At 42.0% G+C, this 12,730-nt stretch overlaps 1 protein-coding gene across 2 annotated transcripts in view; it reads right to left on the bottom strand.

The window, feature by feature from the left end:
- Positions 1 to 7,467: 7,467 nt before the first annotated feature.
- The window catches only part of p4ha2 (procollagen-proline, 2-oxoglutarate 4-dioxygenase (proline 4-hydroxylase), alpha polypeptide 2), a 42,282-nt gene continuing 37,019 nt past the window's right edge, over positions 7,468 to 12,730 (bottom strand). For both annotated transcript variants that reach the window (XM_064982264.1, XM_064982263.1), the window contains exons 13-15: positions 9,310 to 9,378; positions 8,986 to 9,082; positions 7,468 to 8,038 (exon numbers count right to left, since the gene is read on the bottom strand). In XM_064982264.1, coding sequence (XP_064838336.1) covers positions 7,968 to 8,038; positions 8,986 to 9,082; positions 9,310 to 9,378 — 237 coding nt within the window. In that variant the 3' untranslated portion in view covers positions 7,468 to 7,967. The remainder of the gene's footprint in view (positions 8,039 to 8,985; positions 9,083 to 9,309; positions 9,379 to 12,730) is intronic.

Raw genomic sequence — 12,730 nt, 5'->3', positions numbered from 1 at the left:
ATCAAGGTCCTGCTGAGCAGCTAATGTTTAGGCTATAATGTTGTGTGTATGCGCGGGAACCCAATTACAAATATTGGGTTCTATGTGCATGTATATAGCCTTGCGTTATAGACAGGATGTCCCTCCCCCATCTTTACGTTTTTATTTCCTTTGCCATTTTTCTTTTGTTGGGAGGGGGGTTACAGGTACAATTTTCATGACAATTTACACACTTAGTTTATACTCTTCCCTTTTTATTTTTTTGTCCTGCATCAAATAAGTGTCTTCATTTGCTTTAATTCATTCTTAATTATAATTATTTTCAATTTACATTGTGGATGTTGCTGCAAGGGCCTATGCCTCCTATGATAAGTGAATAAACAAACACAAGATTCGATGTACAAATGCATATATTATATCAAGAAGAGACACACAAAAAAAGAGCCAATGGAACACATAAATGTGATGATGTGAAACAATGTTACTAATCAAACAACTGAACCCACCATGCAAGTGATCCATAAACTCATTCCCACCCTGGTGCATAGGTTTGTCCTCATTTGTGGGTTTCTTGGCGTTTGGAGTGGATTTCCGGGACTGCAACTTCATACAGTGCCTTCACAGCCCTTGACTTTTTCCACATTCAGTTGTGTTAAAGCCTGAATTTAGAATTGATTAAATAGAACATTTGTTTCATTGGCCTCCACACAATACCCCATAATGTCAAAGTGGAATTATGTTTTTCCAAATTTTTACCCATGAATAAAAAATGAAATATCTTCAGTCAATAAGTATTCAACCCCTTTGTTATGGCAAGCCTGAATATGTTCAGGTGTAAAAATGTGCTTAACAAGTCATATTAAGTTGCCTGTCTGCACTAATAGTGTTAGTTAACATATTTGTTTAATGACTAGCTCATCTCTGTACGCCACACATACAATTATCTGTAAGGTCCCTCAGTCGAGCAGTGAATTTCAAACACAGATTCAACCACAAACACCAGGGAGGTTTTCCAATGCCTTGCAAAGAAGGGCACCTATTGGTAGATGGGTAAAAAAAAGCAGACATTGAATATCTCTTTGAGCATGGTGAAGATATTAATAACACTTTGGATAGTGTATCAATACACCCAGTCACTACAAAGATTGTCAGTGACTTCTGCCGATGTCGACGCCTCTCCTTGTTCGGGCGGTGCTCGGCGGTCGACGTCACCGGTCTTCTTGCCATCATTGATCCATTTTCCATTGGCTTTGTCTTGTCTTCCTACACACGTGGTTCCCAATCCCATTCATTACCTGTTGTGAATTTAACCCTTTGTTTCCCCTCATGTCTTTGTTAGAGATTGTTTGTTATTATTTTTGTGTTTGTATTGGTGCGCGTGAGGTCCTCGTAACCACTTTGTTTTCTGTATTTTTTCATGGTTTTGGAGATATGTTTTTACATTATTAAACAACTCCATTTTACCAAGATAAATTCTCTTGCGCCCTGACATCCTTGCCACCTATACACATGCCTATGACAAAGATACAGGTGCCGGAGAGGAAGGAAACAACTCAGGGATTTCACCATGACACCAATGGTGACTTTAAAACAACTACAGAGTTGTGGACAAACTCCTTACAGACGGACAGCTCTTCCGAGACAGCTCCAAAACCATGGCTGTACTAAATTCTACGGGGACGTCAGGTTACAGAAAAAGATTATGGGGACGGTAAAAATATCTGAACATTAATCATTTGAAATGCCCACACGCACACACAATTACACTGGGGCACTTCCATGCCGTCTCTAGGAGGGTTGCGTCACTTGAGTGGGTTGAGTCCCTGACGTGATCTTCCTGTCCTGGTTGGCGCCCCCCCCCCCCTGATCTTTGTGGGCTATACTCTGCCTTGTCTTGTTTGGTGGTTGAAGATATCACTCTAGTGGTGTGGGGGCTTTGCTTTGGCAAAGTGGGTGAGGTTATATCCTGCCTGTTTGGTCCTGTCCGGGGGTATCGTCCGACAGGGCCACAGTGTCTCCCGACCCCTCCTGTCTCAGCCTCCAGTTCTCCAGATACTGTGTGTCAACCAGTTCTCCAGATACTGTGTGTCCACCAGTTCTCCAGATACTGTGTGTCCACCAGTTCTCCAGATACTGTGTGTCCACCAGTTCTCCAGACACTGTGTGTCCACCAGTTCTCCACCAGTTCTCCAGATACTGTGTGTCCACCAGTTCTCCAGATACTGTGTCCACCAGTTCTCCAGATAATGTGTGTCAACCAGTTCTCCAGATACTGTGTGTCCACCAGTTCTCCAGATACTGTGTCCACCAGTTCTCCAGATACTGTGTCCACCAGTTCTCCAGATACTGTGTGTCCACCAGTTCTCCAGATACTGTGTGTCCACCAGTTCTCCAGATAATGTGTGTCAACCAGTTCTCCAGATAATGTGTGTCAACCAGTTCTCCAGATACTGTGTGTCCACAAGTTATCTTGTGTTTTGTTTAGTCGGTAAGTGAATTTTCTCTTGTGACATACTGTTAACACAAAGTAAATGCTAGATGGTCAGTGTACACAAGATTTGGTTCTGGGCTCCACAGAGATTAGTAAGTAAATCAACACCTTGGATCATTTTAGAAGTGGATGCCTATTTGTAAAATGTACTCTTTGACTAAATGTATTTGTATGTTCTTTACATTGTAAATAAAACCTTGAATATCCCAAAATAAACTTTGGGTTTGCGGCCACCCCTTGGGTTGTGCCGTGGCGAAGATCTTTGTGGGCTATACTCGGCCTTGTCTCAGGATGGTAAGTTGGTGGTTGAAGATATCCCTCTAGTGGTGTAGGAGCTGTGCTTTGGCAAAGTGGGTGAGGTTATATCCTGCCTGTTTGGCCCTGTCCGGGGTGGATGGGGCCACAGTGTCTCCTGACCCCTCCCGTCTCAGCCTCCAGTATTTATGCTGAAATAGTTTATGTGTCGGGGGCTAGGGTCAGTCTGTTATATCTGGAGTATTTCTCCTGTCTTATCCGGTGTCCTGTGTGAATGTAAGTATGCTCTCTCTACTTCTCTCTCTCTTTCTTTCTCTCGGAGGACCTGAGGCCTAGAACCATGCCTCATGACTACCTGGCATGCTGACTCCTTGCTGTCCCCAGTCCACCTGGCCATGCTGCTGCTCCATTTTCAACAGTTCTGCCTGTGACTATGGAACCCTGACCTGTTCACCGGACATACTACCTGTCCCAGACCTGCTGTTTTCAACTCTCTAGAGACAGCAGGAGCGGTAGAGATACTCTGAATGATCGGCTATGAATAGCCAACTGACATTTACTCCTGAGGTGCTGACCTGTTGCACCCTCAACAACCACTGTGATTATTATTTGACCCTGCTGGTCATTTATGAACATTTGAACATCTTGACCATGTTCTGTTATCTCCACCCGGTACAGCCAGAAGAGGACTGGCCACCCCTCATAGCCTGATTCCTCTCTATGTTTCTTCCTAGGTTCTGGCCTTTCTAGGGAGTTTTTCCTAGCCACCATACTTCTACACCTGCATTGCTTGCTGTTTGGGGTTTTAGGCTGGGTTTCTGTACAGCACTTTGTGACATCAGCTGATGTAAGAATGGCTTTATAAATACATTTGATTGATTGATTGATTGGTATCAGCAACATACACTACATGACCAAAAGTATGTGGACATCTTAGCTAATGTCAAAGTCAATATAGATAATAGAATGAACACCTTAATAAACCTGCTACAATCAGTACAGTGTAAGGGCAGCAAGCAGCTTAGCAGTTACACTGGCGGGCCCCGGTGGCAATAAATTAATAAAACCAAAAGTTTACCAGTGTAGCATTCATTTCCCTTCACTTGAACTAGGGGGCCGAGCTTGAACCATGAAAAACAGCCCCCAGACTATTATTCCTCCTCCACCAAACTTTACAGTTGGCACTATGCATTAGGGCAGGTAGCGTTCTCCTGGCATTGGCCAAACCCAGATTCGTCCGTCGTACTGCCAGATGGTGAAGTGTGATTCATCACTCGCGTTTCCACTGCTCCAGAGTCCAATGACGACGAGCTTTACACCACACCACACAATGCTTGGCATTGTGCATGGTGATCTTAGGCTTGTGGGTGGCTGCTCGGTCATGGAAACCCATTTCATGAAGCTCCCGACGAACAGTTATTGTGCTGACATTGCTTCCAGAGGAATTTTGGAACTCTGTACTGAGTGTTCAATGACGTTCTTTGTAGACTCTCTGCTAATAGCCTGTGAGCAGTGGCTTTAGGGTTTGTCCTTACTTGACCAATGGGGCTTATTCCTCCCTCCCCCAGCAAACAGGAAGAACCCCGCGGGACCTTAACCCATCTCTACCAGATGCAGACCAGACATGGAGACAACTGTCTAATGTTTTGTACTTGTCTCATTGGATGGAAACATGGTACCAAAACCAGTACATGTATTGTCTCTACATTCTCACTAACATGGATGTAAAGACATTTGTGCATAACATTTGAGAGAAATAAGCTTTTTGTGCGTATAGACAATTTCTGGGATCTTTTAATTCAGCTCATGAAACATGGGACCAACACATTGCATGTTGTGTTTATATTTTTGTTCAAATGATTACTAAGTAAACTACATTAGACCTACCTTTTTTAAATACATGTTTTATTAAATGCTCCACACATTACTCTGGTGTGAGTAGCCATAGCAACTGCTCAATTTCAAATCAAATCAAATCAAAGTGTATTTGTCACCTGCACCGAATACAACATGTGTAGACCTTAGTGTGGGGACATGCTTACTTACAGGCTCTAACCAATAGTGCAAAAAAGGTATTAGGTAAACAATAGGTAGGTAAAGAAATAAAACAACAGTAAAAAGACAGGCTATATACAGTAGCGAGGCTATAAAATTAGCGAGGCTACATACAGACACCGGTTAGTCAAGCTGATTAAGGTAGTATGTACATGTAGATATGGTTAAAGTGACTATGCATATATGATGAACAGAGAGTAGCAGTAGTGTAAAAGAGAGGTTGTCAGGTGGTGGGTGGCGGGACGCAATGCAGACAGCCCGGTTAGCCAATGTGCGGCAGCACTGGTTGGTCGGCACAATTGAGGTAGTATGTACATGAATGTATAGTTAAAGTGACTATGCATATATGATAAACAGAGAGTAGCAGAAGTGTAAAAAGAGGGGTTGGGGGAGGGGGAGCACACAATGCAAATAGTCCAGATAGCCATTTGATTACCTGTTCAGGAGTCTTATGGCTTGGGGGTAAAAACTGTTGAGAAGCCCTTTTGTCCTAGACTTGACACTCCGGTACCGCTTGCCATGCGGTAGCAGAGAGAACAGTCTGTGGCTGAGGTCTTTGACAGTTTTTAGGGCCTTCCTCTGACACCGCCAGCTGTAGAGGTCCAGGATGGCAGTCAGCTTAGCCCCAGTGATGTACTGGGCCGTACGCACTACCCTCTGTAGTGCATTGCGGTCGGAGGCCAAGCAATTGCCGTACCAGGCAGTGATGCAACCAGTCAGGATGCTCTCGATGTTGCAGCTGTAGAACCTTTTGAGGATCTCAGGACCTATGCCAAATCTTTTTAGTTTCCTGAGGGGGAATAGGCTTTGTCGTGCCCTCTTCACGACTGTATTGGTGTGCTTGGACCATTCTAGTTTGTTGTTGATGTGGACACCAAGGAACTTGAAGCTCTCAACCTGCTCCACTACAGCCCCTGTATCTCCTTAGTCTTGGTTACGTTGAGGGATAAGTTGTTATTCTGGCACTACCCGGCCAGGTCTCTGACCTCCTCCCTATAGGCTGTCTCGTCGTTGTCGGTGTTGTGTCGTCTGCAAACACAATGATGGTGTTAGAGTTGTGCCTGTCCATGCAGTTGTGGGTAATCAGGGAGTACAGGAGGGGACTGAGCATGCACCCCTGGGGAGCTCCAGTGTTGAGGATCAGTGTGGCAGATGTGTTGCTATCTATCCTCACCACCAAGGGGGCAGCCCGTCAGGAAGTCCAGGATTCAGTTGCAGAGGGAGGTGTTTAGTCCCAGGATCCTTAGCTTAGTGATGAGCTTTGATGTTACTATGATGTTGAGCGCTGAGCTGTAGTCAATGAAGAGCATTGTCACATAAGTGTTCCTTTTGTCCAGGTGGGAAAGGGCAGTGTGGAGTGCAATGGAGATTGCATCATCTGTGGATCTGTTTGGGCGGTATGCAAATTGGAGTGAGTCTAGGGTTTCTGGGATAATGGTGTTGATGTGAGCCATTACCAACCTTTCAAAGCACTTCATGGCTACGGACGTGAGTGCTACGGGTCTGTAGTCATTTAGGCAGGTTGCCTTTGTGTTCTTGGGCACAGGGACTATGGTGGTCTGCTTGAAACATGTTGGTATTACAGACTCAATTATGTTCAACTCATGTTGAAAATGTCAATGAAGACTCCTGCCAGTTGGTCAGCACATGCCCGGAGCACACGTCCTGGTAATCCGTCTGGCCCCGCAGCCTTGTGTATGTTGACCTGTTTAAAGGTCTTACTCACGTCGGCTATGGAGAGCATGATCATACAGTCGCCCGGAACAGCTGATGCTCTCATGCATGCCTCAGTGTTGCTTGCCTCGAAGCGAGCATCGAAGTGATTTAGCTCGTCTGGTAGGCTCGTGTCACTGGGCAGCTCGCGGCTTTGCTTCCCTTTGTAGTCTGTAATAGTTTCCAAGCCCTGCCACATAAGATGAGTGTCAGAGGCGGTGTAGTATGATTCAATCTTAGCCCTGCTTCTGGGTGAGTGGTTACCAGTTTGCCTATTTCCTAGTGCCGCATTTGGCTGCTCCATTTGGCTGCTCAGCAGCGCCAAGAGACTGTTGCCTATACAGTGTACACACGGCTGATAAGATTTTGGCAATGAAGGCAGTCCTTCTATTTACCCAGAGTCTGAATAACTCATGACATAGACATATATAATTGTGCATATCTCTGCTTGCATCTTAGGTAAGTGACTGGTAACAACTGGAGTGAGACACGCCGAGAGTGAGCCGGGGGAGGGGGGAAATTACGTTTTTTTTAATGACTATATTAAGCCTACAATTTTTTAATTAAATGCTCCACACATTACATATTTCTCATCCTTTCTCGTCCTGCATCTTTTGCATATTCTGACCTATAGAAAATAGTACCACAATGATATAGCAAATTGAGATGAGTGATGCAAGCCTTTTGTTTTGATGACAAAACAAAGTAGCCTTCAGACCTGTGGAAGACTTGTCTGTCAGGGTCCAGCTCCAACTGACAGGTTGAATACCATGTGCCTTTGTTTTTGTTGTTGTTGAAGGGTAAGGGGGTGGACTCTAGATGATTCTATCAACCAATCAGACCTGTATGTAAATATATTCAAATTTATATCACCACGCCAACACAGTCGGACTGAACATTTCAGTGGCCCAAGGAGGCACACTGAGATTTAGTAGACAAAGTGATGATTGAAAAATAAAATGAAAAGGACTGAATTGGGGCATTAATAAAAGACACTGTTTATTGTGGTTCACATTTTCCATTTAAAAAAATTTCACAATCATACGGTGTAATCATTTAAGCAGTCTGTAAATGCAAATGTAGTGGACCTAAAACAGTGGGTTCTCATTGGGTTGTGCTGTCAGTATGTGAATATGCATGTCATATTTTGAAACAAAAAATCATAATGCTAAACAAAACAAGAAATTAGAGCCTTTAACGCTATATACCCACAGTATATTCACATATCCACCTCCTTTTATCTGCATAGGTACTGAAGAGTCAAGACTCAACTCAATGTTAAAAGCCAGAATGGATACCACAGTAGGGTGTGTGTGTGTGTGTGTGTATGTGTGTGTATGTGTGTGTATGTGTGTGTATGTGTGTGTGAGAGAGAGAGAGAGAGAGAGAGAGAGAGAGAGAGATCAATAAAATGTTCAGGCACTGTAGGTAGAGTGTACACCTCCAGTCTGAGTTCAGTGGTGAGAGCTTTGGTTCAGTCCACTTCTGTCAGGCCACATGGCCTCCTAAACTCTTGACCTCGCTCATGGATCCATTTGTTGGACACTGGCAACAGAGAGAAATATAAAATGTCATTGCCAATCTCAATTCTCTCCAATGTGCCAGACTAAAACCTACTACTAACAGAACGACTCAAAGCTTAACGTTTTATTGTCACGTGCACGATTACAGTGAAATTCCTTTCTTGCAAACTTTTTTCCCAACAATGCAGTAATCAATATATAGTATTATAAAGTAAAGTAGAACAAAAACACATGATAAATAGATACAAGAACAGAGCTAGCTAACCAAGCAAACCAGATGACAGGTTTCAATACAACCTCACCAGATCAAATTAATGCTAGCTCATGTTAGCTAGCAGACTTGTTTCAACTTTGATTTGCAATCTAATGTTAGCTAACGTTAGCTAGCTATCATTCGAGGGCTGACTGTTCTCATAAAAGTGTATTGTGCAGTGCAAATATAAATGAAGGATCCATCTATAGTGGTAATTCGTGTCATGTCTGACTACTGCAGTACTGCTTGTCATTGTGATAGCTAACAGTCAGCAACAAGCCCAGACAACCTAGCTAAACGTGGTGTCAGCATCCAGCGGTGATTAGCTGGCAGTTGCTTAGTAAATCTGGGCTGTGAAACTGGGCCTCAACCCAGCTCGAATTTATCACTAATTTGGCCTTAATTCAAAGTGCCAGTGGAAATGGGGTTAAGGGCTCTGTTGAAACATACTACTACCAGAAAGACTCCACTCACAGGTAAAGGCTTCCTATTATCAAAGTAAGTGTATGTGCCATCAGAAGTTTGTAAACAAAAACACTGCCGTAACATTGCTATGAAGGTTTGATTGCAGCCTACATGAGGGATACATTAGAGAAACACAAGGAAGACTGACTAGGAAGTAGTCAAAGAAACACATCAAATGACTGACACCGATAAACATATTGAGATTAGAGAGGCTGCTTGTGTGTTAAGATTAAACTCTCCACCTGACTCACCCCATTTACTTCCTACTAACACAGGACAGGCAGCGTGTCTGGTCCTGTAGTCTCCCTCTCCACTCCTAAAGAGGTTGTACCAGAAGACTGCAGTTCCCTGTGGACACACATTGAGAAGACATACCCTGTTCAGTACATGTAAGTCACCACTGCATCAACGTAATAGCTCACTATAAGATAGTGTGGGCCCTCTCAACCAAGGCTAACATTGTATGATGGCTACGGCTAGGAGATTTCTCTGACCGTGTGACCTGACCAATAGTTTTTCTTGGCCCCGAGTGCTGAGGGCTGTGCTTGACAGCAGTCACATTGTTTATATCTCACCTTTTTGGGATAGATAGCTGCTCCAAAGTCTGGGAACACAGTGGCTCCTCCAGCTTCAACATCACTCATCTGTCAGGGAAAAGACTGCCTTGTGAGCTGGCTTCACTAATACACTGAAGTACTCCACCTAATACCATTTACTGTAGCCTGCTTCTCTAAGGGATGTGTTCTGTATTTACATAAAAAAATGTAACAGGCGTAATCATACAAATTATAGTTTCCAAGTTGTAAAAATATATCTGTAGCAATTCTAAAGTTTACTGAAGATCTGAAGAAGGGTTTTGAAAGTCTTGAAGTCTTGAAACTATGACAACATTGTTTAATAACACTAAACATAACACCAAACCCATAATAACCAGTCATTCAACTAGACAAAAGTGCAGTATAAAAAGTAGTCATCCAAAAGCACTGTAGTTCTGCAAAGCATGGCATTCTACCTCTATTTACACACTCACATCATATTTACAGTATTAGCATGGGCCAATAAATGAGATAGCATGTTATGGTGTACTGTAGGGCAGGGAAGGGCAATTCCAGTCCTTGAGGGTCTGATTGGGTACAACACGGAAATTAACTGACAGACTCCAACAGTCAATTTCCAGTGTTTGACAACCTTTTTTCCCACCACCATCTACTGTAGCAATGTTAGTGGCCGTGTCCAAATACCCATACTTGTATCCTAAATAGTAGGCCGTTTGGGCATGCGAAAAAATGAAGTTTAATAGTATGCAGTATTTTGAAAATCGAGCATACAGTGTACTATAAATGCCCGAATATCGTACTCATTTCGGCTTTGACAACAGCTGATCAATTATATAAATCAACGAATAGTGGGAAACAACACAATCGCAGATGATGCATTCTCAGAGCTTTTAAACCAAATACTAAACCATCTTTTGATTTCTGAATCTGTCAGCACCAGGGACTTGGGTTGTGGCTGCGTTATAGATGTCATGTTAATCCGCCTTTTGATAAGGAACATACAGTATGGATTGTTTGAGTTTTGTAGGCTAGGGTACCTATTAATGATTTAATTTATGGATCAAGCCTTAGCAGTCATTTTGATCTCCTTCCCAATTATCAGTGCTTTAGTTTATTATGTTGTTGTCCAGTGGTTGTGAATTTGCGATGCACCGGAATGTCTAAGTTTTTCTGTGCAATAGCCAATTTTATTTGAACATTTGTGTCACGGCCATCAAATGAAGTGGACCAAAGCGCAGCGTGGTGAGCGTACATATTCCTTTTATTTGGGTGACGCTAACAAAAACAATACAAAACAACCGTGACGATTAAGGGCTAAAGTGTCAAACAAAGTTAACTACCCACAATCACAGGTGGGAAAAAGGGCTGCCTAAGTATGGTTCCCAATCAGAGACAACGATAGACAGCTGTTCCTGATTGAGAACCATACCCGGGCATAAAAAAGAAATACAAAAACATAGAAAATAGAACATAGAATGCCCACTCAAATCACACCCTGACCAAACCACAATAGAGACAATTTGAAAAGTTTTGGTGTGTGTACTAGGCAATTTGATAAAATGTATATATGTTACAGCACTTTGGTTTCACTAATACATATGTTGAAATGGAACCAAGTTTCTGTCTTCAGTCCTTTTTAAATAGGATAGATGGGCTGTATATGGACTACTGTGGTAAATTGCCCCTACCCTGACTACAGCCCTCACCTTATCACCAACCACCATCCCCTGTCCAATCCCCCTCCAGCAGAGGCAGGACTCCAGCTCATTCACCATCTTTAAATACCCACACTTGTCACTAATCAGTGTGGCAGACCTAACCGTTTCAGTTTGCAAGTGTTTTGTTACAAGACACCAATTTTCTTGTAACCTTTTCCTTTGTGTATTTTGGATGTATATGAACAAGTCATTTTGTTATTATTTCTTAATTTATACTATAATTTGATTTAGAACATTTACTGTTTGATATATTCATTTCCTTTAAGCATTTACTCATATTTAAACCTATTGTGTACGTTTCTGCACCGTAATATTCATTTAATATGTTATTGAAATTCATGAGTATATTTGTTTATCTTGTTTATGTTAAATCACTACCATGTATGTTTTTGTTCCCTAGTTAACTGTCCTTGTTAACCATCCCATTCTTACATACTCAACCTTATCCATCTTCATGATCTTCAACAATTCAACTGAAATAATAAACCGGACAACAGCCCTTTGAACATCAAACTGCGCCGCAATAACCACACTGTAAATGAGCTACAGGCATTTTTTTCTTTTTTGATTCTTAGAACTCTTAAGGCTCCATGGATAGATGAGAAATTGAAAAAAACTGTATGGTTGAAAGAGATGGGGCAAAAAGAGTGGCTAAATGGCTGCACATCTGACTAGCTGACTTAATGCAAATTGAGAAGTTATGTGACTAATCATTAACATGTATTGATCACATTTTTACTAACGCTGCAGATATTTGCTTTAAAGCGGTATCCAAATCCATAGGATGTAGTGATCACAATATAATAGCGATATCTAGGAAAAACAAAGTTCCAAAGGCTGGACCTAATATAGTGTATAAGATGTCATACAAGAAGTTTTGTAGTGATTCATATGTTGATGATGTAAAGTATATTTGCTGGTCTGTGGTGTGTAATGAGGAGCAATCAGACGCTGCACTTGACCCATTTATGAAACTACTTATTCCAGTTACTTATAAGCATGCACCCATTAAGAAAATGATTGTAAAAACTGTTACATCCCCTTGGATTGATGAGGAATTGAAAAATTGTATGGTTGAGAAGGATGAGGCAAAAGGTATGGCAATTAAGTCTGACAGCCCAACTGATTAGCAAACATACTGCAAATTAAGAAATCATGTGACTAAACTAAATTAACATAAACTACACTATGAAACAAATATAAATTATATAAAGAATGATAGTAAAAAGGTTAGGGGCACCTTAAATGACATTTTTGGGAAAAAGGCAACTCGGCTCCTTCATTTATTGAATCAGTTGGCTCATTCATCACAATGCCCACTGATATTGCAAACTACTTTAATGACTTTTTCATTGGCAAGATAAACAAACTTAGGGATGACATGCCAGCAACAAACGCTGACACTACACATCCATGTATATTGGACCAAATTATGAAAGACAAGAATTGTACTTTTGAATTCCGTAAAGTCAGCGTGAAAGAGGTGAAAATAATATTGTTGTCTATCAACCAAACACCAGGGTCTGACAATCTAGATGGAAAATTACTGCGGATAATAGCAGACGATATTTGCTTCTCCTATTTGCCACATCTTCAATTTAAGCCTAATAGAGAGCCCTCGGGCCTGGAGGGAAGCTAAAGTCATTCCACTACCCAAGAAAAGCCCCATTTACTGGCTCAAATAGCCAACCAATCAGCCTGTTACCAACCCTTAGTAAAAT

The sequence above is a fragment of the Oncorhynchus masou genome, chromosome 12 (assembly GCF_036934945.1).
Source record: "Oncorhynchus masou masou isolate Uvic2021 chromosome 12, UVic_Omas_1.1, whole genome shotgun sequence".
Taxonomy (NCBI): Eukaryota; Metazoa; Chordata; class Actinopteri; order Salmoniformes; family Salmonidae; genus Oncorhynchus; species Oncorhynchus masou.
This window is presented reverse-complemented; position numbering and strand designations above follow the sequence as displayed.